General features: G+C 43.5%; 2 protein-coding genes across 2 annotated transcripts; both read left to right on the forward strand.

Moving 5' to 3' along the window:
• Positions 1-18: 18 nt before the first annotated feature.
• LOC310795492 (uncharacterized protein) lies at positions 19-8,199 on the forward strand. Its single transcript, XM_083657551.1, has 4 exons — positions 19-515; positions 2,448-3,392; positions 4,194-4,308; positions 5,591-8,199. Exons 1-4 carry the CDS (start codon positions 100-102, stop codon positions 5,780-5,782), a joined length of 1,668 nt encoding a protein of 555 aa, XP_083513677.1. The 5' UTR covers positions 19-99; the 3' UTR covers positions 5,783-8,199.
• A 460-nt stretch (positions 8,200-8,659) lies between these two features.
• LOC310795305 (transcription factor IIIB 50 kDa subunit-like) lies at positions 8,660-22,481 on the forward strand (the record flags this gene model as incomplete). The annotated part of the gene is made up of 7 exons (XM_083657357.1): positions 8,660-8,807; positions 9,746-9,805; positions 9,928-10,249; positions 11,382-12,059; positions 19,064-19,224; positions 20,250-20,571; positions 21,764-22,481. The coding sequence occupies 7 exons, from the start codon at positions 8,660-8,662 to the stop codon at positions 22,479-22,481; spliced, it is 2,409 nt and encodes an 802-aa protein (XP_083513483.1).
• Between the last annotated feature and the right edge of the window lie 1,305 nt (positions 22,482-23,786).

Here is a 23,786-nt window from a genome sequence, read left to right on the forward strand (position 1 = left end):
AGATTAGCGGAGGAAAAGAAGAGACTGGAGGAGCAAGAAAGGAGGAGGGTTGAAGCAGAAGAAGAGAAAGTTAGACGGGAGGAACAGGAAAGGATCAGGATGGAGGAGAAGAGAGATGAGGAAGCGAGGAAAAGGAGACAAGAGGAAGAGGGGAGGAGGGTTAGGAAGGAAGAGGAAGAAAGGGAGAGATTGGCGGAGGAGAAGAAGAGACTGGAAGAGCAGGAAAGGTTCAGAAAGGCAGAAGAGCTACAAATAAAGAGAGAGAAGGAAAAACTGGAAAAGCTGAGGTTAGCAGAGGAGCGGGAACGGTTGAAGAGGGAGGAGAAAGAGGAGAGGAGGCCAGCTGGAGCGGGAGGGAAAGTGTGTGCTCCTCTCACGGAACTCCCTTCCACTAATCCGTTTGAGGAGGATGACGACACCGTCTCCAATAATCCCTTTGAGGAGAAGATCCCCGAGCCGCCTGCTGCTGCACCCCGGCTCAGCAGGACCACCAAAGTGTCCACTGTCCAGCCCAGGTTAGTCCACGCTGTCTCACATGCCACTGTCCAGCCCAGGTTAGTCCACGCTGTCTCACATGCCACTGTCCAGCCCAGGTTAGTCCACGCTGTCTCACATGCCACTGTCCAGCCGAGGTTAGTCCACGCTGTCTCACATGCCACTGTCCAGCCGAGGTTAGTCCACGCAGTCTCACATGCCACTGTCCAGCCTAGGTTAGTCCACGCTGTCTCACATGCCACTGTCCAGTGGAGGTTAGTCCACGCTGTCTCACATGCCACTGTCCAGCCCAGGTTAGTCCACGCTGTCTCACATGCCACTTCACTGTCCAGCCGAGGTTAGTCCAAGCTGTCTCACATGCCACTTCACTGTCCAGCCCAGGTTAGTCCACGCTGTCTCACATGCCACTTCACTGTCCAGCCGAGGTTAGTCCAAGCTGTCTCACATGCCGCATGCTTTACAAACACCCTGATGCATGGAGGAGATTCATTCCAACACAAGATAACACACATTCCCAAACTAGATGACTCACATTCATGTTGTTATGTTAACCTCGCCTGCTAAATAAGAACAATTTTGAGGATTTTAAAAAGATTTAGTGGTGAATTTCAGGTGAGCAAAAGAAGAAGGAAAAAGAGGGATCACCCTTCATTAATTCACATGAGCACAAACACACACACACACAATATTTCAGTCTTGTGTGTGTGCGCGAGCGCGTACGTGCGTGTAAGGTCATGTTTTCTTGTTGTTTTTAATCAGCTGAGATAGATAGCTCCAAAGTCTTACCTCATTATATTAGCTGTCCTATTAACCAGGAGGGAGGAAGACATAAGACATTAGGTGATTATACACAGAAGATGAGATGTGCTCGGCATAATAAAGGCAGACCTGTAGCGGTTCAGTCACATCTCTCTTCTCAGATGGTTCCATCCTTTGCATTCGCTGCATTGGTTTTCATGCCTCCTGTTGTTAATAATCCCAAATTATGTTTCTCTGACTTTATCTAACAAAATATAATTGACCAATACATGTTTAGACCTTTCACTCTATTTCATTTCTGTATTAACTCTTTAACTAATGTAGTCTAGGCCAGTGGTTCTCAAATAGGGGTCCTTGAGGGGGTTCCAGGGGGTCCCCAGCCAAAAGGGGGGTCATTTATTTTCGCTATAATTCCATTCATAAGTAACACAATGACTATTTTGGTCATGGGTTTTATACACTTTCTGTAATAAAACATCTAAAAGCATCAATCTTATTATCATATGGGGGACCGTGGGCCAAAATCCTATCAAATGGGGGTCCGTGGTCTTAATATTTGTCAGTTTAGGGGTCCTTCATGTGAAACAATTTGAGAACTACTGGCATAGCCTACTCCATTCTGTATTTCCACTGCTTTTGCAACCGAATGCAATAACCTAATGAATAAAACCAGTTTTCTCCAATTGTTTCGTCTTGTGAATTTTCTCCAATTCTGTAACACCTGTGAACAGTTTTTAAAATACAATATCCGCAGCTCTAATAAACTACCACTAGTCGTACTACATAACTGTGTTTTATGTGCATGATTATCCAAAGACAAAATAGGACTGTGGATCTGAATTGACGAGTTAGAACCATTTTTATTTTCCTATTTTTATCTCATTGTCTTACATCGTTCCAGTATTCATTCGCCTGCCTACAGTAATCTTACAGTAGACTAACATTAAGTTTTGACTTGCTTTTTTCCCCACTGCAACCTCTTCCTACTCCAGTCCTACCTCATGTCCCGCCACTCCCCAACCTTTGGTGTCCTCCATCGCTAACTTACATCCCTATGCATTGGAGACTAGATCTGCTAGAGAAGAAACGTCTTGCCCCTAAGCACCCGCCCGCTCCCCCAGGACTGAGACTGCTTTTAATTCACCACTTCACTTTACTCAAACCAAAACATCTCATCTGTGTCCTACATCCAGATATCACTCTGCTGCGCCGTTGGTGGGAAGCAAAGAAGATCTCCGCTCCAAAGCGACCGTTTATACTGATGAGAAGGACCCAGTCAGTGCTCCTCAGCGTGACAAGCGACCAGCTCCGCAGCCTCCGGGGAAGTGTGGGGTTGAGAGACCGATGGAGCAGAACATATCCAAACTACATCCGGCACAGACGAACAAACCGAGTAGAGACAAAGATGTCAAAGCCTCCGATGTTCTCCCTCAGCGCTTGGTGCAAATGATCGCTCCTCTGAGTCGGTCTTCGTTGACGTCGAAGAAGGCCCAGGTGCCGGAAAGCCAGGGTTCGACGCACTGCAGTGACCAACCTGAAGGCATTGCTTCCACCACAGCAACCAAGCACTGTAAAGGTCCTGCACCTTCTAGACCCCACTCTTCCCATGCTGGAGGAGACACACTGACACAAGCTGCTGAAGATGGTCCACATGCCCCTGTTGCATTTGGATCAAATCCATTTGAAGACGATGAGACTGAAGTTCAGCTCACTGCACAAGATGAAAAAACATCTCCAAAGAGCATAGATTCTGGTAATCATCAGAGCTGTGCCTCCGCAAGCACTGGAGCACAAACTCCCGAAGAAGAAAGCACCGGTCAAACAAAAAGCAAATCTTCCAAGATGGCCCCTGCTCCTCCCCCGCCTCCTGCAGAGAGAGCAGCCACCTCCAGCATTTTAAGGAACCAGAACACAGAGGCGGGCCTCGGCTCTACACCCACACGGCAGGACAGTGGCACGGATGCGGCCGTGCAGGGAGGTGAGCCGCGGTCAGAGGCTCTGAGCTCCGTGTCCGACCAGGAAACTCGGCTCCCGGTCGTTCCGTCGCCCTCCGAGAGCCGGCCTGGACACACAGCACAGGGCACTGGGGAGGAGGTGGCAGGGGGGAAGTGGGACGCGCCTCCTTCAACCTCACGCAGGTGAGAGAGGGCCTTCAACCCCTCACGTAGTGCGGTTGTAACTCATCCGTCGTTCTATACACTATCTGCAATATTACATAAGAACTAGCTCCTATATTTGTATATAGTATATTGTAAAATGACTAACTAAATATTGGCTATCTACAATATGGGTTGATTTTTCAAGTTTGTTTGTTTTCAAGGCGGTAGGCTATGTCATGATTTCTTTTGTGACAATCCGCTACACACTTGGGATGCCGGGTGTAGTGCCCTCATTCAGAGTTCATACTTTCTCTGATTATTCGTCATGCTGTATCTGATAAGCACATGCAGATGAATGTTGCAGCATTGACACAATTGTTTTACCCCATAGGAGAAGAATGCATCTCTCCTACGCCTTACCCGAGTCATTGTTTTACCCCATAGGAGAACAATGCATCTCTCCTACGCCTTACCCGAGTCATTGTTTTACCCCATAGGAGAACAATGCATCTCTCCTACGCCTTACCCGAGTCATTGTTTTACCCCATAGGAGAAGAATGCGTCTCTCCTACGCCTTACCCGAGTCATTGTTTTACCCCATAGGAGAAGAATGCATCTCTCCTACGCCTTACCCGAGTCATTGTTTTACCCCATAGGAGAAGAATGCGTCTCTCCTACGCCTTACCCGAGTCATTGTTTTACCCCATAGGAGAACAATGCGTCTCTTCTACGGCTTACCTGCGCCATACTAACACACTGATGCTCTTACTTCCCTGTAGCTCCCATCCAGAATTCCTTTACCGCCTTTTCTTTCTCTCAAGCGTTGTTTTGTCATTGCAGGCTTCATCCTGTCAAACCCCTCAGCGCTTTGGACCAACAGCCTGCCTCTGTCACCCAAGGGACAGAAGATACCAAATCGACAGCGATCCTCAATGGTGTTCAAGAGAAAGTCAAGGTAACGTTGTCACTCGTCAAAAGAAGTAAAAAAAAAATGATGTTTATTAATGTTTTATTCCGAGCACTTCATAGTAACCTATTGTATTTGTTGTACATCTGACCCCACATACACCTTGTGTTTCATTGAACACTTTAAAAATATATATTTCATTAGTGTCTAGCAGTGCTGGGCAGTAAAGTAACGCATGACTGTAATGTTATTACTTTCCCCAGCAACAAGTAGTGTAAGGGATTCAAATGTCCAAAATTATAATCATTATATTAGTTACTGATCCAAGTAACTTCAAGTTACTGCATTACTTTCTCCAGCGCTGGCACAGCACTAAAGAAAGTGTGGAAATAGGTCTGATTATGTGAGACTTCTACGTTGCCAGAACACAATTGGGTTTTTGTCCTAGGTAGGCAAATAAATAAAAAGTATATAGTTTGGCTGAATGTTGTTTACTCCTCCTGTAAGGTTAATTATTGCTCCAATAAAGTGGATTCATTTCTAAAAGGAGCTGTCCAACAGGTTGTTGCGGGGCTGGGGGCGGGGTCTAGTAATTTTAACACGTGCCAGTGTCCTCATTTTCCGTCTTCCATTGAGAGCTTTGTGTTTACCGCCACATTTTGCTTCATCCAGGAGCTTCTAAGTCGACCAATGTGACAGCAATTACCCAGAATACTTTGCAGGCCGAAGAAGGCCAAGCTCCCGTTGGGATGACTGGGAACAGAGGAATCGCCACACAACGCTTCCAACACGTTTCATTGCATTTTTGTTTTTCCTTTTAAGGATAATGGTTGTTATGGTTAGGCAAAATGAGGGTTTTCTTATTTAACCACGACCAAACCCTAACCCCAACCAAATTGTTGTACTTGCCTAAGCCTAATAATCAATCTTTGCGATGTAAATTTAACGTTTTTCAAATAAGAAAAACACTTGTTAAAAAAAAGTACGTGGCTTGACCGGGAATCAAACCCCCAGTCCTCAGATCGGAAGGCAAGCGCCGCAGCCATTAAGCCACAAGCCCAAACCACAACTTTAGCTGAACATTTTTCTTATTTAGCCATGACCACCAACCCATAACCCTAACCTTAACCAAATTGTTCTACTTGCCTAGCCCTAACCATAACAACCAACATCCTTACAATAAAAATGCAATGAAACGTGTTTGAAGAGTTGTATGGTGATTCCTCTGTTCCCCGACGGGAGCACGGCCTTCTTCGGGCCGCAAGGTATTCTGGGTATTGCTGTCACATTGGTAGACTTAGAAACCTCTCTGCTCCATCCCCTCCCACAGGTGCAAGGGCCGTACGCCGAGCTGACCCAGGAGGAACTCATCTCTCTGGTGTTGAAACAGGGCAGCCAGCTCTCGGAGAGAGACAAGAAAATCTCACACCTGGAGCAATACATTGACAACTTGCTTGTGCGTGTCATGGAAGAGCAACCAAGTATTCTTATGTCCCTCAACTCTCTGAAGAAGGACCCGTAGGACCTTATGTCCCTCAACTCTCTGAAGAAGGACCCGTAGGACCTTATGTCCCTCAACTCTCTGAAGAAGGACCTGTAGGACCTAATGTCCCTCAACTCTCTGAAGAAGGACCCGTAGGACCTTATGTCCCTCAACTCTCTGAAGAAGGACCTGTAGGATCTAAAGAAGGACCCGTAGTCCCTCAACTCTCTGAAGAAGGACCCGTAGGACGATGCACAGATGCCGTGTCATTCCTGCTGTAACTGATCTGATCAGATCAAATGTAGACACAATAATTTGACATTATTCATGGAGGTCCTTCCTATATAAAAGTGAGCAAGTGGGCTCTGTCTGTTTAAATTTTTGTCCCACTGATGTCACAATGTATATGACATCAGTGATGTCATAAGATGATTTTGGTCAATGTCACTGATGATGTCACAATGTCTATGACATTATCAGTGACGTCATCAGTGACTTTGACCAAAATCACTGATGTCATAGGCATTGTGACATCATCAGTGAGGTCATCATAGGTATTGTGACATCAGTGGCAGTAATGTCATCAGTGATGGGAAGTCAGCGGGACTCGCCGCATTCAGCAGCTTGGCTGCTGCGTGGCCTCGCCTGCTCTATTGGTATGTGCAGCGTACAATTGCTCATAACTGCTAATAACTGATAATTGCTAATAACTAACTCACAACAAAGACTGTAGGCATTGGCAACAGCACATGTGGGGTGTGGTGGAGGGGCTGACCAAAAACGTTTGTGAACAACTATAGCAGTGGCTCCCAACGGGTCGCGACCCTACCTATTCAAATAACTCATAACGTTCATTCATTTGATAGGGCCTACTAAATGAATATACTGTATGTCACAAGGGTTAATATTGCCTAAAATGTTGGGTATAAACTCAAAATATTTCTCAAAGTTTGTGTTCATTGGTTTTAGTTGGTTTCACCCTCCACAAGAACCCTGAAAAAAAGCTGCCCGTCAAAACGTCAACAACAAAAATGAAAAATGTCATTCAGTGTTTCCCAAATCCCAAGATGACGTCCACAAATCTCTTGTTTTATCAACAACCCAAAGATATTGGGTTTACTGCCATATAGAAGAGTAAAGAAACCAGAAAATACCGATATTCACTTTAGAAGCTGGAATCAGAGAATTTTGACTTTTTAATTCAAACACGTATTAAATGCATAAAACAATTAGTTTATAATAAAGGATAAAATCAATAAAACTGTTTTAATAATGCCCAAGCATAAAATCAATAAAACAAGTGAAAACAAAGTAAGATATATCAAGCGTAGCCTAGCTCATTTTTTGCCGGTCGAGTTCTTCTTTTTCGTCTTCTCTTTAAACACCGGGGAAGACAGGAAGGTGGTGTCTGTGAACTTGTCTCCGCGCCGCTGTTTACTGTTACAAAAAAACAATCAAGGAATCAATTATTTGCTGCTGCTGGCTTGTAAAATTATCATTACCATCAATCATCACTGGTAAATACAAAAAAAATAAAACAGGACTTTGTTGGTTACATTATGATCACTAATCAAAATGAGTTTAGGACACTGTTTATATGTAGTGTGGAGGTCCTCACCAGTTGATGTTTGGCTCCTGGTAAATGACTCCAGTAGTGCAGCTTCTCTTCTGCCCTCGCCTTCCCATAGCTGGAGTTGTAATGGTGTTTGTCATGGATGTCAAGACTGTCTTGCTGCTGCTCACACACACACACACACACACACACACACACACACACACACACACACACACACACATATACATGAGATTAAGGAAGGATGATGTATTGTGGGAAAGTGCTTTTTCCTAAATGTTCAAAATGATACTTTGTTTCCTAATGTGACTTTGAAAGAACTTTTCTCTTGTGTCTTCATAATGACTATTGTGTTCATAATGACTATTTTCTTGTTGAAAACAAAATATTAATTTGGATATCATATGTTTTTATGTGCATTACAACAACAAAAAGACTCTTTGTCACTTCATGATACAGTCTGTTTTAGCACTGCACAGCTTCCTGTTCACTAACTTGTGATATCTCCAGCAAACAGATGAGCCTTATTTTCTACTGTCAACAGGATGCACCAATTTTGTAGATAAGTAAATGTTCTTACTCTGGGCTGACTATACACAATTTTACATTTTTGTTTAACAACCCACAAAGGCACTTTACCCAGCCTATAATTGTACGGTCTCTTTTGCCACAGTGGCACACTGGCACCAATGCATGCACATAGGCTATGCAGTATACACACACACGATTAGAGGCGCCATGGAATCTGTCTGTATTTTCCCCATCCTGGCTCGTCCTCCACGGGCTGCCAGGAGCAGTGAAGCACCCGGGGAAATAAATAGGCTACACACAGGTTTGTCTACTCTACGCAATACTGTGCTGTGGTTACTGGATTATATGATATTGTGGTCAATGTAAAATTAGACTAATGTAAAATAAACATTAATTAATGACTCAGTTTATCTCTCTCTCACACACACACACACACACACACACACACACACACGCAATGTGGAAAGTCACACACACACACAATGTGGAAAGCATAGGAAAGTAACAACTTTAAAACGGAACACAGTGAGATGATGCGGAACTATCTACAGTGTGAACATTGTATCCGCACGGATGCAATTATTCGCCGCCCCCTCCCCGGTGGAAGCACAACGCTCATTGGACGATCGTCACATGACTACAGCTGTTTACGAAATGTTCGTGCTGGTCATGTCGTGGTGGTGCTGCTGATGCCGACTCCGAGAGATAGCGACATCTTCACAAGGCAACTCGGGAGGGCATTTCTCCATAAGGACAGGAGTATTGACTTGGCGTCCAAATACCGTTAACGGGAGGTTAGACGTCACGTCGAGATGGCACCTGGGGGTCTGACCTGTTCGGACTGCGGGTCCTCGAACATCGTCGACGATAACCTGTACTCGCAGCCCCAGCTGGTGTGTGTGGACTGCGGCTCCGTGGTGCAGGAAGGAGCGCTCGTCCCCACCGAAATGAACCCTACACGTAGGTTAATACAAGCAAACACACAGACCTGGTTTAGATCAGTTTTTGCGTGTGTGTTTTTCTTGCGCTATGGGTAAAGTTCAACATTTTAAGAAAAACAATAAACAGTAGTGCAAATGACATTTTGAGATAGCCTAACTTATCTTCACATTGGCATGTACAGTAGCCTACTCATTCAAGACATTTCTTTCAACAGTGCAAACAGCAATTTTACATAGCTATTCTTTTGAATAGACAGACCTGCAAGAGTTTACATCATTATAGTCCAAAACATTTTAGATTTCAGATGGAATCTTCTGAATAAAAGGACAATTAGGCTATTGAAAAGTATGGACTTTAACAAGTCTGTAGCCTATGCGGCCTCACCATGTTATGGTGTTTGCACATTTGATAATTTTTTGTTTGGTAAGTGAAGGTCTTAAAATGACTCATGGCTAGTAGTTACCTTAATGCATTTACCTGTACTGTAATACCAACCATAATCAGACACTCACTCACTCCCTGAATTGAGCACACACACTCTAAACGGCACACACACTAAATTAGCTAATTGAACACACTTCCTTCACAATCACAGAATACATTTGAACTAAACACACTCCCTGAACTCGCCCAGTCACATCACTCGCGTACACGTGTACAGTTTTGGAGTGTATTTCAAGTTAATAAAACAGTATGTTTGTTATGTTTTTATTTTTTTGTCTTCATTATAATTTGCCATTAGTAACATTGAATCGACATAAAAAATGTGATACATTCCCTACCGATATGGTTTAGCAAATACCAATAATGTTTACAATCAGGCAAATGTACTTATAATATTCTTTGTCAAGCTTCTGTCAGTTCCATTTTGACCATAGTTTTGTATCAACATTGCCTTTGTGTGTGTGTGTGTGTGTGTGTGTGTTTTTTTTGTGTGTTTTTTTTTTTTTTTACAGTTATCAGCTACAGCCGAAGTACAGAGCAGGGCAAGCAGCCATGTCCAAACCTGAAAGAAGGTAAGACCCCCTCTGCAGATTTGGGGGGACCTTTCGTCGTCTTATGATAATTGCATATTTCTAAAGAAATGATCCCTCTGCCCTGATTTGCTCTTGCTCATAATTGTGTTGCCTCCTAACAGGTGTGCAGCGTGTGAAAGCCTTATGTCGGATCCTCCGGGTGAACAGTGACATCGAGGAGATGGCAGAGATGTATTACCAGCAGGCGTATCAGCACCCCAAGTTCATCAAGCTCAGCCTCCACAAGAAAGAGGCCCTGGGCGGCTGCTGTGTGCTCGTGAGCTGTCAGCTGCGGAACTGGCCCATCACCATGGACAGCATCACCCGCCTGCTGGAGGCGGACCCCCATGTGGTGGTATCGGTCTATAAGGAGCTGGTCCACACTCTGAGCATCGAGGCGCCTAGGGCCAGCATCGCTGAAGTACTGGAGTCTCACAGCCACGAGTAAGTGTCGGCCAGCAGTGTGACCTTATCAACAGTCCTAAAAAAAACCTTTCGTGAAGACAGTTTGTTTACAATAGAGAGCCAAAGTGAACGTCACTTCCTGCCTTTCTCTCTCTGTACCAGCGTCCGAAAAAAATATAATTGCGAATTGGCACAATTCAAACGGGATAAAAAAAAAAAGAATCGTCTCTCGCCGTTCACCCCCCCATTAATATTTTTCCGGACGCTGGTACAGAGAGAAAGGCAGGAAGTGACGTTCAATGGTCTCTCTCTATGGAAAATGCACGTAAGAACTCATTCTAACCAGCTGAAACAGGTTTGCATTCATTCCCAAATATCTCCCGTTCCACACGGATGGATTCCAGCTTTTGAGATAAACTGTTCTAGCTGAGGTTAGAAATGTGAATCGGATAGAAAAATCTGAAGTTAGTTTGATATTGTCAATATGGGGTCTATGGTTCAGTATATTTTCTGCAGCACAACAGAAAGATCTCATTTTCAGATGCTAATCGATCTGTACAGTGTCATTCAGAGATTCGTTTGTCTTTTAAACTGTACAAATGAAACAAAAATATGCAGATAATATTTTTGCAAGGTTTGAAAAATGACTTGAATCAGTCGGTCTCAACTTCCTGCTATGCCCCCCCCCCCCCCCCCCTCCCTTCCCATCCATCTAATAAGGAATAGGACTGATCTACACCTCAGATACCAGGGGCCAAATGTATAAACTATTGTGTAAACACGAAAAGAGAAAAGAGTGCTGTAACACTTTTCACACAGGTTTCTGAATTAATTTATAAAACAATCCACCGGCCGTCAGACTATGCGTACTGGTACACATCTCTCACATCTTGCATACTATACGCAGTCTTCTGAGTCCGACTAGTGTGTTGTTGTCTTTTTCTGGGCTTACACAGATTTCTACGCCTAAATATACGCACGTTTTATGCGTTTGGCCCCAGGTGAATGCGCTTGACTAGCTTGATAGAAAACCAGCAGTAAACCCATTGCTTTGAATGATTCACCTTTCGTATACCACAAGGTTCTTGAAGCGCACTATGTGCCTCGACGTATAAGAAGATGCCAAGTCGAGGCCTAATACTTATAGAACATGTTTCGCTCTTTCTGTCAGCTACAAAATCGGCTCTTGCGACGTTCCTGAAGAACTGGCGGAGAACATCAAGGACGTGGCGAAGCGTGCGGTGGCCCTGGCGGAGCTGGCAGCAGATCTCTGGCTGGTGACGGGACGCAGGCCCCTGTCCGTCATGATGGCGTGCATCTACCTCGCCTGGCAGTCCTTGAAGCCCACCAGGACTCGCCTCAAATACTCTCTGGACAAATTCTGTTTGCTCGCCAAGGTGTCAAAGTACAGGCCCGCTTCGACGAGAGTACCCGAAATCAAGGAGGCGCTGTGTAAGCTGGGCCGGGAGATCCCCTGGGTGAGGGAGAACGTGACACCGGACAACGTGATCCCCCAGGTGGGGGATATTCTGGAGCACAGGTACGCTCTGCTGCGGAGGGCTCTGCGGACACACGATGCCCGCCCGCCCAGCTGTGAGGACTCCCTACCCGGGACGTCCCGTGAGCTCGACACCGGCACAGTCACCCATGGGTGCCAGGCTCGAGACCCGCATTGGGGTAAGAGAGTATTGTTTGCTCCCCCTTGTCTGAAGCATGCTAAGATCAGGAGAGTGGAGAGACCAGTTCTCCAGGATGTGACTGGTGATGAGGAGATCTCGGACAGCGAAATTGATACGTACATCCGCACTCCTCAGGAAGTGAGAGACCTTGTTCGGACACAGAAGATGTTGTTTGCGTTGTCTGAGGAGGGAAAAGAGCCAGAAGGCTGAATGAACCCTGAGAGCTTAGTTTATTTTGAATTTGGCCGATCAGCCTTTTCCATCAGAGCTACAAACATCTGGAACTCTACTCCCAGTAGCATCAGACAAAGCCCTAACTTTACTAGTTTAAAAAAAAAAAACTAAAATCAGGGCTGAAAGCCTGAAATCCTAACAATCATGTAATCTTTTTTTTTTTTCAATCTTTTTATTTTATTTACAGTTTTGTGATAATACATAGACAGTGTGAGACAAAGAGGGAAAGAGAGAAAAAAAATCATAAAAACCATGGAAATTAGACAGTGACAACAACAAAAACAAGACAAATCAAGACAAAACATAACAAGAGGCTACCAGACATTATGCTTTCTTTTTTTAGATATGCGCGGTATCTTTCAAAAGGTTACCTATCCCCCCTGACCTCGTCAAGGTGGGCCAGAAACGGGTCCCAAACAACCAGAAACCTCCCCAGTGAGTTGGTCCTCAGGAACCGGAGTCTCTCCATCCGTATAACAGAGGTCATGTCCGCCAGCCACAGTTGGAAAGAGGGTGGGGAGGGGGACTTGACTTCCACTCCTGCAGTATCAGTTTCTTAGCAACGATTGTCCCCTGTGTCAGAGACTGCTGCACAGCCGCAGGGAAGTCCAAGGAGGACTCCGAGCAGCCGAATCTTGTAATCATTAACAACCAATGCTAAACAGTGCATCTTTTATTATTTTTTATTTTGTAGGTGTTGTATGCTTCTTTATTTAAATTAGATTACCGTATGCACATGCATGTGTATCAGATTTAAATTGTAACTGTTTTATTATGTTTTTGATTGTCCGACCTTGTATCATCTAGGGACCCAGGGACTGCAGATGAAATTTAGCTTCCTAGCTAAGGCTGGGACAGTTTGTGACTGTCCATTGTCTCTGTAAAAAAAAAAAAAAAAAAAAATCCCAGGGCAGTGTTTACGTCTTTGCCTAGTGATCTAAATACAATTGTCTTTTTGAGTTTAAATGCACTTTATCTTGTTCAAGTCTATTGCATTATGCATTTGATGTAAGCCAGGATACTGGTTAGCAAGTCCCAGGACTTGTGTCTTGCTGCACATAATCCAGTTTACTGTCAAAAACACTGTTGAAATAAAGTTGTGTTGAATAGTCGAAAATCTATTCTGAAATATGTTTGATGACAAGCAGCACTCTGACATGTCACATGACATAATCAGAGAGAGATTTGGAGGGTGATGGCCATTACCCCTAATTGACAACAGACAAGTCATTCATCTCTGTATTTTTGTTGACTAAATAATTTTGCACAGTCTGTTGATATTATACATACAAGTACACATTGAATGACAGCTTTTTATATAGCACTGCACAAACCATCAGAATAATTAGCAGACAAACAGTACTTTGGCAAGGAAGCAGAGATTACACAAATAACACCATAACCAAATGGATCCAATAACATCCAAAGGGGCGGGGGGGCTGGCATATATTTGGATGTAAACAACTTTTTGTTGATCTATACAGTACAGTATAACCCGTAAGTAATAAATAACAAAATAAAGGGATAGCCTACAGTTGTGTTAATTGAGCAAGAGTTCACAGTAAAAAAGGTGAAGTTCACTCAACTGTTTTTCAGCAAAGCAAATGTGAACAGAGAGGAACTAAGGGAGAATAATCTGTATTTAATTAGTTCCACAATCAATGCTCAAAGCAAAGTGCGTCGCCACACAGCTCTTCTTCTGCCTCTGTTGCCCTGTGGGATCAAGCAAACCTGCACCGGCTCAGTGCTGCCCTCTGTCTGCATAGCCAATATATCATCTCCAACACTTTGGTTGTCCAGTACTTAGGTTCTTTTAGAATATCATTTACAGTTATGTACATCACATGTGTGTGTGGAGGGGGGAGGGGGGACACCAATTAGGCTACATCAGTTCTTGTTTCAAGCATTCGTCTTTCCACAGTTTTCAGCGGTTGTCATCAATTCCAATGGCACTTTCCAGGTTCTGATTTTTTGCTGTTCATCTGTCATTTATGTGATTAATTAGGTAGTTAATTCTGAACAATGCTGTTCATGCTACATACCAAATTAACCGACTGATTCTTGCGCATCGAACCATGTCTTCCTTTTTCAGATCAGATCAACACAGCAGAAGTTATAGCTGTCTTTGTACAAAGACAAAGACAACATTTCAGATTATTTGGCTTTTTGGAAATCCGCCTAGGTATCTCCCTACAAAAACCACTGCCAAATACTCATGTTTTGGTATTTTTGCATCTTCTTTGAGTTGGGATGTGGTAAGGCCTGTGGCTATGTCTCCATTGGGTTTCTAGCCATAAATACAACAACCACAGGTAACTGTTTACACTCTAAAAGTGTTTTTTATTCTAGGCGAGAATCAACCACTGTGTTTGAGCTGGTGTTACTCAGGGTCAGTAAGACATAGTCATTCTGACACTCGGAACAGAAACTTCAAAGTCTTACCTTTCAGAAAAGGTCAGGCAGTTGTCTGTAACCCTAGCAGTTCAGCCACAGTAAGCATTTTAGTTTGGGTATGTCGTTTTCACCATTTTCTTCAGAAATAGGTGGCTTTAGAAGAGGTTTTTAAAAGGCTTTATCTTATCTGGCCCCATTCAAACAGGTTTGGACATCCCTGATGTAGAACATCTGTGCAATACCTAAAATTACAGTTTATTGTGCAATAATTTTCACTTTTCATTTGATCATCAAACCTATTTCTTGGGGGTAGGGGCAATACTTTTCTGTAAAGGCCATTTAGCAATAATAGGTAATATTCTTGGTGTGTATGTTTTTGGTGGATAGGGATATATCGGTATTGAATGTATTGTAGTTTGATTGTACATGCACTGTATCTGTGTGTGCTATGACACATATTGCATGTGCTCTCAAATGCCCAAGACACATTTCTCCTTAGGGAGACAATAAAGGCTAATCTAATCTAATCTCATTCATCAATCACACTTGTCCATTACAATGTGACGAGGGTGACATACATCACAGTGGAAAGAGACCAGCCAATAAGAGGCCAGTTCAGTACCCTATCTTTCACCATTAGGTGTCAGGCTTCACCAAACATTTGGGTTTGGGTGTAGTTACACTGGTGCTTTTCTTTTGTTCTGCTATTTTACATTTAAGTCTATGACGAGTGTATTTTGCTTTTCCACAGAAAAGGGACGGGGACATGTAGCCGGTCTGATGTAAAGGGTTTCAAACAGGTTTAAAACATTTAAAGGGTTTCAAACAGGTTTCAAACATTTACCACGTCATTTTTTGTGATCAATTTTTTTGCGTGATGCATAAACACAGGACAACACCACAAACCACACAAACTTACATACATACATAACTGGACCTCAAATCTCCCCTCCACCACAGACAGCAATTAACAGAGTTCTCACACATTTTCATGGATACAATTTATAAAATCTTCCATGACTTTTCAGGGATCAATAATTCCCTTGTCAATCTGTGACCTATGACCTCCCAACAATACGACTTCCGGGTCCAAGCGCCAAGCCTCTCTGCGCTGTCAATATGCTGCAGTGCTGTGTCCCTCATTGTTGGAATAGATCTGAGACTTAAGAAAACGATTCAACTGTCATTCTACCACTTTCCTTGTGATGAGAAAGAGAAGAGGAAATGGTTGCCGTTAATAAGGTACGTTACAATTCGGAGAAAGTATGTAGAAAAACAAAGTTTGGCGCTAAGTCTAAAAAGATTTTGAATAAAAAGTGATGTTAGGTTAAAAAATAATTCTTAAAAAGATATCTAAATAGATTCACGGAATTCGCCATAGTTGTTTTGAATGAGGCGAATAGCGGTGCCGCTTGACCCCGGAGGTGACGCGGGTTTAAAGACTGTCGTCAGTCTTAACAACCGAATATAATTTCCATCAATACCAGAAATGGTTATTACAGACAAATAGACACAGCTGCTCTTTATATTGGTTTTTAGTGCGTTGGTGTCACTGCATCATGGAAGCTATTGAACTAAAACAGGAATTTTCCATTAAAATATGAATATAAAATACAAGAAGCACTAAAATCGACACAAGTTAGAGCTACGTTACGTCAATAGCTACAGAGAATCAATTTGTCATTATGTTACTTACATTACATGGAAGGTTATCCACAGGAAGATTACTGTAACAATTTCATTACACACAATAAAACGTCACAACTTTTCTAAACTTTCAAGGATTTGAAAAATTCCATGAGTTTTACAGGCCTGGAAAACAAGATTTTGAAATCCCATGACTTTTCCAGGTTTTCCATGGCCGTGGGAACCCTGAGTTAAATGTTTCTCTCTTCAAGTCTCCTTTACAACCAAAACCTTTACCACAGACTGAGCAATTAAATTGTTTACTCTCTTGTGTGGACCATCATGTGTGTCTTCAAGGTGACTTTATAACCAAAACATTTACCACAGACTGAGCAAATAAATTGTTTATCTCCTGTGTGGACTATCATGTGTGTCTTCAAGTGTCCTTTATGACCAAAACCTTTACCACAGACTGAGCAATTAAATTGCGTATCTCCTGTGTGGATTATCATGTGTGTCTTCAAGTTTCCTTTATGACCAAAACCTTTACCACAGACTGAGCAATTAAATTGTTTATCTCCTGTGTGGACAATCATGTGTCTCTTCAAGTTTCCTTTTTCACCAAAACCTTTACCACAGACTGAGCAATTAAATTGTTTATCTCCTGTGTGGACTATCATGTGTTTCTTCAAGTTTGCTTCATAACCAAAACCTTTACCACAGACTGAGCAATTGAATTGTTTATCTCCTGTGTGGACTATCATGTGTGTCTTCAAGTTTGCTTCATGACCAAAACCTTTACCACAGACTGAGCAACTGAATTGTGCATCTCCTGTGTGGACTATCATGTGTGTCTTCAACTGTCCTTTACGACCAAAACTTTTACCACAGACTGAGCAATTAAATTTTTTATCTCCTGTGTGGATTATCATGTGTGTCTTCAAGTTTGCTTTATGACCAAAACCTTTACCACAGAGTGAGCAATTAAATTGTTTATCTCCTGTGTGGACTATCATGTGTTGCTTCAAGTTTGCTTTATGACCAAAACCTTTACCACAGAGTGAGCAACTAAATGGTTTATCTCCTGTGTGGACTATCATGTGTTTCTTCAAATGTGCTTCATTAGCAAATATTTTACCACAAACTGAGCAGCTGACGTGTTTCTTCCTTGGAACTTCACTAGTTTCCACCCATTCATCATCATTGTCTTCAGTCTCAGAAGAGTCTGAAGTATTGTCATCACTAGTTGGTTGTGAATTATTAGCTTGATATAAGTATATCAAGTTCTTTGCTGGTTCTGATACTCCACAGTCCTCACCATCATCTTCAGTTTTCATCTGTTCAGTTGAGATGCTGGCTAGAGGCTCTGCCTCTCTGTTCTCCTCAGTTTGGCTTTGATGAAGCTGAGGTTTCTCTTCCTCATCTTCACTCTTCACAGGGACAACAGAGAATGAGAACTTGGTATCAGCCTCCTCCGGCTGTTGAAGCTGCTCTCCCTCCCTCCTGATCCAGAGTTCCTCCTGTTCCTCTTTAATGTCTGGGGGCTCTGGGTCCTCCTGAAGCTGCTCTCCCTCCCTCCTGATCCAGAGTTCCTCCTGTTCCTCTTTAATGTCTGGGGGCTCTGGGTCCTCCTTAAGCTGGTCTCCCTCCCTCCTGATCCAGAGTTCCTCCTGTTCCTCTTTAATGTCTGGGGGCTCTGGGTCCTCCTGAAGCTGCTCTCCCTCCTGACTGGTCCAGAGTTCCTCCTCTTCCTTTTTAATATGTGGGCTCTGGGTGCTCTGGTCCAGACTGGGGCTCCACTCCTGCTGCTCAGGGGGAACTTCTTCTTCAATGACCAACAGCTGCTGGAGGTCTGGAGGCAAGGCGTCTCTGTGTAACCGCACAGCGTCCAGCAGTTTACGCTGTCGATCGATCTTCTCTTTTGAACGAGTAGCTTCCTCCTCATATTCTGCTATTGTTCTTTCAAACAGACCAAATATCTCTTCAATAGCCGCAGTTAGGCGCTGCTTCACCACAGCTCTCAGCTTCTGGACTTTAGACAGTTTCATTTTCACACAGTGACAGGAACTAATTCTCACAAACTTTATCATTCAAAGCTCAACTAGCTTTACAGCTAACGTTAGCTTCACAGCTAAACCATTCATCTGAGTCCATGAAGTCTTCTTCTTCCTCTGATCAACAGAGCCTCGGTTCCACTTCTTATATCCGTGATAATATCATTCGCACATATTACGAGTCTTCTGTTTGTAAATTAAAGTTCTTAAAGTATTATAAACGGGAAATAATATGCTACTGCTAACGTTACTCTCGTTCTCAAGAACGTGTGCATGGGAGCTTCACCACCACAATACCCAGAATGCCTTGCGTCACCGAGGCGAGCAGTTTTCCCCAATATTGTGCTCTGGTTACTGGATTATATGATATTGTGAACAATGTAAAATTAGACTAATGTAAAATAAACATTAATAAATGACTCAGTTTATCTCTCTCTCTCTCTCTCTCTCTCTCTCTCTCTCTCTCTCTCTCTCTCTCTCTCTCTCTCTCTCTCTCTCTCTCTCTCTCTCTCTCTCTCTCTCACTCACACACACACACACACACACACACACACACAAAATGTGGAAAGTAACAACTGTAAAACGGAACACAGTGAGATGATGCGGAACTATCTACAGTGTGAACATTGTATCCGCACGGATGCAATTATTCGCCGCCCCCTCCCCGGTGGAAGCACAACGCTCATTGGACGATCATCACATGACCACAGATGTTTACGAAATGTTCGTGCTGGTCATGTCGTGGTGGTGCTGCTGAAGCCGACTCCGAGAGAGAGCGACATCTTCACAAGGCAACTCGGGAGGGAATTTCTCCATAAGGACAGGAGTATTGACTTGGCGTCCAAATACCGTTAACGGGAGGTTAGACGTCACGTCGAGATGGCACCTGGGGGTCTGACCTGTTCGGACTGCGGGTCCTCGAACATCGTCGACGATAACCTGTACTCGCAGCCCCAGCTGGTGTGTGTGGACTGCGGCTCCGTGGTGCAGGAAGGAGCGCTCGTCCCCACCGAAATGAACCCTACACGTAGGTTTATACAAGCAAACACACAGACCTGGTTTAGATCAGTTTTTGCCTGACATTTCTTTCTTTCTTCTTTCTTTCAACAGTGCAAACAGCAATTTTACATAGCTATTCTTTTGAATAGACAGACCTGCAAGAGTTTACATCATTAGTCCAAAACATTTTAGATTTCAGATGGAATCTTCTGAATAAAAGGACAATTAGGCTATTGAAAAGTATGGACTTTAACAAGTCTGTAGCCTACAGGTTAGCGGCCTCACCATGTTATGGTGTTTGCACATTTGATAATTTTTTGTTTTGTAAGTGAAGCTTTTAAAATGACTCATGGCTAGTAGTTACCTTAATGCATTTCCCTGTACTGTAATACCAACCATAATCAGACACTCACTCACTCACTCCCTGAATTGAGCACACACACTCTAAACGGCACACACACTAAATTAGCTAATTGAACACACTTCCTTCACAATCACAGAATACATTTGAACTAAACACACTCCCTGAACTCGCCCAGTCACATCACTCGCGTACACGTGTACAGTTTTGGAGTGTATTTCAAGTTAATAAAACAGTATGTTTGTTATGTTTTTTTTTTTTTTTTGTCTTCATTATAATTTGCCATTAGTAACATTGAATCGACATAAAAAAAAATGTGATACATTCCCTACAGATATGGTTTAGCAACTAGCAATAATGTTTACAATCAGGCTAATCAGTACTTATATTCTTTGTCAAGCTTCTGTCAGTTCCATTTTGACCATAGTTTTGTATCAACATTGCCTTTGTGTTTGTGTGTGTGTGTGTGTGTGTGTGTGTGTGTGTGTGTGTTTTTTTTTTTTTTTACAGTTATCAGCTACAGCCGAAGTACAGAGCAGGGCAAGCAGCCATGTCCAAACCTGAAAGAAGGTAAGACCCCCTCTGCAGATTTGGGGGGACCTTTCGTCGTCTTATGATAATTGCATATTTCTAAAGAAATGATCCCTCTGCCCTGATTTGCTCTTGCTCATAATTGTGTTGCCTCCTAACAGGTGTGCAGCGTGTGAAAGCCTTATGTCGGATCCTCCGGGTGAACAGTGACATCGAGGAGATGGCAGAGATGTATTACCAGCAGGCGTATCAGCACCCCAAGTTCATCAAGCTCAGCCTCCACAAGAAAGAGGCCCTGGGCGGCTGCTGTGTGCTCGTGAGCTGTCAGCTGCGGAACTGGCCCATCACCATGGACAGCATCACCCGCCTGCTGGAGGCGGACCCCCATGTGGTGGTATCGGTTTATAAGGAGCTGGTCCACACTCTGAGCATCGAGGCGCCTAGGGCCAGCATCGCTGAAGTACTGGAGTCTCACAGCCACGAGTAAGTGTCGGCCAGGGGGGCTGCTGAATGTTCTAGTTCAGTGTGACCTTATCAACGGCCCTAAAAAAAAACTTTCATGAAGACAGTTTGTTTACAATAGAGAGCCAAAGTGAACGTCACTCCCTGCCTTTCTCTCTCTGTACCAGCGTCCGAAAAAAATATGATTGCGAATTGGCACAATTCAAACGGGATCAAAAAAAAAAAGAATCGTCTCTCGACGTTCACCCCCCTCATTCATATTTTTCTGGACGCTGGTACAGAGAGAAAGGCAGGAAGTGACGTTCACTTTGGCTCTCTCTATGGAAAATGCACGTAAGAACTCATTCTAACCAGCTGAAACAGGTTTGCATTCATTCCCAAATATCTCCCCTTCCACACGGGTGGATTCCGACTGAAGTGGGATCAACTGGTGCAGATAATTATATGTCGGCTTTTGAGATAAACTGTTCTAGCAGAGGTTAGAAATGTGAATCGGATAGAAAAATCTGAAGTTAGTTTGATACTGTCAATATTGGGTCTATGGTTCAGTATATTTTCTGCAGCACAACAGAAGAAAGATCTCATTTTCAGAGGCTAATCGATCTGTACAGTGTCATTCAGAGATTCGTTTGTCTTTTAAACTGTACAAATGAAACAAAAATATGCAGATAATATTTTTGCAAGGTTTGAAAAATAACTTGAATCAGTCGGTCTCAACTTCCTGCTATGCACCCCCCCCCCCCCTTCCCATCCATCTAATAAGGAATAGGACTGATCTACACCTCAGATACCAGGGGCCAAATGTATAAACTATGTGTAAACACGAAAAGAGTGCAGAGTGCTGTAACACTTTTCACACAGGTTTCTGAATTAATTTATAAAACAATCCACGGGCCGTGAGACTATGCGTACTGGTACACATCTCTCACATCTTGCATACTATACGCAGTCTTCTGAGTCCGACTAGTGTGTTGTTGTCTTTTTTTGGGCTTACACAGATTTCTACGCCTAAATATACGCACATTTTATGCGTTTGGCCCCAGGTGAATGCACTTGACTAGCTTGATAGAAAACCAGCAGTAAACCCATTGCTTTGAATGATTCACCTTTCGTATACCACAAGGTTCTTGAAGCACTCTATGTGCCTCGACGTATAAGAAGATGCCAAGTCGAGGCCTAATACTTATAGAACATGTTTCGCTCTTTCTGTCAGCTACAAAATCGGCTCTTGCGACGTTCCTGAAGAACTGGCGGAGAACATCAAGGACGTGGCGAAGCGTGCGGTGGCCCTGGCGGAGCTGGCAGCAGATCTCTGGCTGGTGACGGGACGCAGGCCCCTGTCCGTCATGATGGCGTGCATCTACCTCGCCTGGCAGTCCTTGAAGCCCACCAGGACTCGCCTCAAATACTCTCTGGACAAATTCTGTTTGCTCGCCAAGGTGTCAAAGTACAGGCCCGCTTCGACGAGAGTACCCGAAATCAAGGAGGCGCTGTGTAAGCTGGGCCGGGAGATCCCCTGGGTGAGGGAGAACGTGACACCGGACAACGTGATCCCCCAGGTGGGGGATATTCTGGAGCACAGGTACGCTCTGCTGCGGAGGGCTCTGCGGACACACGATGCCCGCCCGCCCAGCTGTGAGGACTCCCTACCCGGGACGTCCCGTGAGCTCGACACTGGCACAGTCACCCATGGGTGCCAGGCTCGAGACCCGCATTGGGGTAAGAGAGTATTGTTTGCTCCCCCTTGTCTGAAGCACGCTAAGATCAGGAGAGTGGAGAGACCAGTTCTCCAGGATGTGACTGGTGATGAGGAGATCTCGGACAGCGAAATTGATACGTACATCCGCACTCCTCAGGAAGTGAGAGACCTTGTTCGGACACAGAAGATGTTGTTTGCGTTGTCTGAGGAGGGAAAAGAGCCAGAAGGCTGAACCCTGAGAGCTTAGTTTATTTTGAATTTGGCCGATCAGCCTTTTCCATCAGAGCTACAAACATCTGGAACTCTACTCCCAGTAGCATCAGACAAAGCCCTAACTTTACTAGTTAAAAAAAAAAAAATCATGGCTGAAAGCCTGAAATCCTAACAATGTAATCTTTTTTTTTTTCAATCTTTTTTTTTTTACAGTTTTGTGATAATACATAGACAGTGTGAGACAAAGAGGGAAAGAGAGAAAAAAAATCATAAAAACCATGGAAATTAGACAGTGACAACAACAAAAACAAGACAAATCAAGACAAAACATAACAAGAGGCTACCAGACATTATGCTTTTTTTTTTAGATATGCGGTATCTTTCAAAAGGTTACCTATCCCCCCTGACTTCGTCAAGGCGGGCCAGAAACGGGTCCCAAACAACCAGAAACCTCCCCAGTGAGTTGGTCCTCAGGAACCGGAGTCTCTCCATCCATATAACAGAGGTCATGTCCGCCAGCCACAGTTGGAAAGAGGGTGGGGAGGGGGACTTCCACTCCTGCAGTATCAGTTTCTTAGCAACGATTGTCCCCTGTGTCAGAGACTGCTGCACAGCCGCAGGGAAGTCCAAGGAGGACTCCGAGCAGCCGAATCTTGTAATCATTAACAACCAATGCTAAACAGTGCATCTTTTATTATTTTTTATTTTGTAGGTGTTGTATGCTTTTTTATTTCAATTAGATTACCGTATGCACATGCATGTGTATCAGATTTAAATTGTAACTGTTTTATTTTGTTTTTGATTGTCCTTGTATCATCTAGGGACCCAGGGACTGCAGATGAAATTTAGCTTCCTAGCTAAGGCTGGGACAGTTTGTGACTGTCCATTGTCCCTGTCAAAAAAAAAAAAAAAAAAAATCCCAGGGCAGTGTTTACGTCTTTGCTTAGTGATCTAAATACAATTGTCTTTTTGAGTTTAAATGCACTTGTTCAAGTTTATTGCATTATGCATTTGATGTAAGCCAGGATACTGGTTAGCAAGTCCCAGGACTTGTGTCTTGCACATATATCCAGTTTACTGTCAAAAACACTGTTGAAATAAAGTTGTGTTGAATAGTCGAAAATCTTTTCTGAAATATGATTGATGACAAGCAGCACTCTGACATGTCACATGACATAATCAGAGAGAGATTTGGAGGGTGATGGCCATTTCCCCTAATTGACAACAGACAACAAGTCATTCATCTGTTTTTTTGTTGACTAAATTATTTTGCACAGTCTGTTGATATTATACATACAAGTACAGATCGAACGACAGCTTTTTA

This window comes from Poromitra crassiceps (genome assembly GCF_964638095.1).
Source record: "Poromitra crassiceps genome assembly, chromosome: 21".
Classification (NCBI taxonomy): Eukaryota; Metazoa; Chordata; class Actinopteri; order Beryciformes; family Melamphaidae; genus Poromitra; species Poromitra crassiceps.

Excerpts from the sequence above, each read along its gene's own strand:
- LOC310795492 (XM_083657551.1), top strand. The coding sequence starts at position 100 with ATGGAGGAGAAGAGAGATGAGGAAGCGAGGAAAAGGAGACAAGAGGAA. Across the intron at positions 3,393-4,193 it reads CCTCCTTCAACCTCACGCAG|GCTTCATCCTGTCAAACCCC; the intron begins GTGAGAGAGGGC and ends TTGTCATTGCAG. Across the intron at positions 4,309-5,590 it reads GTGTTCAAGAGAAAGTCAAG|GTGCAAGGGCCGTACGCCGA; the intron begins GTAACGTTGTCA and ends CCCCTCCCACAG.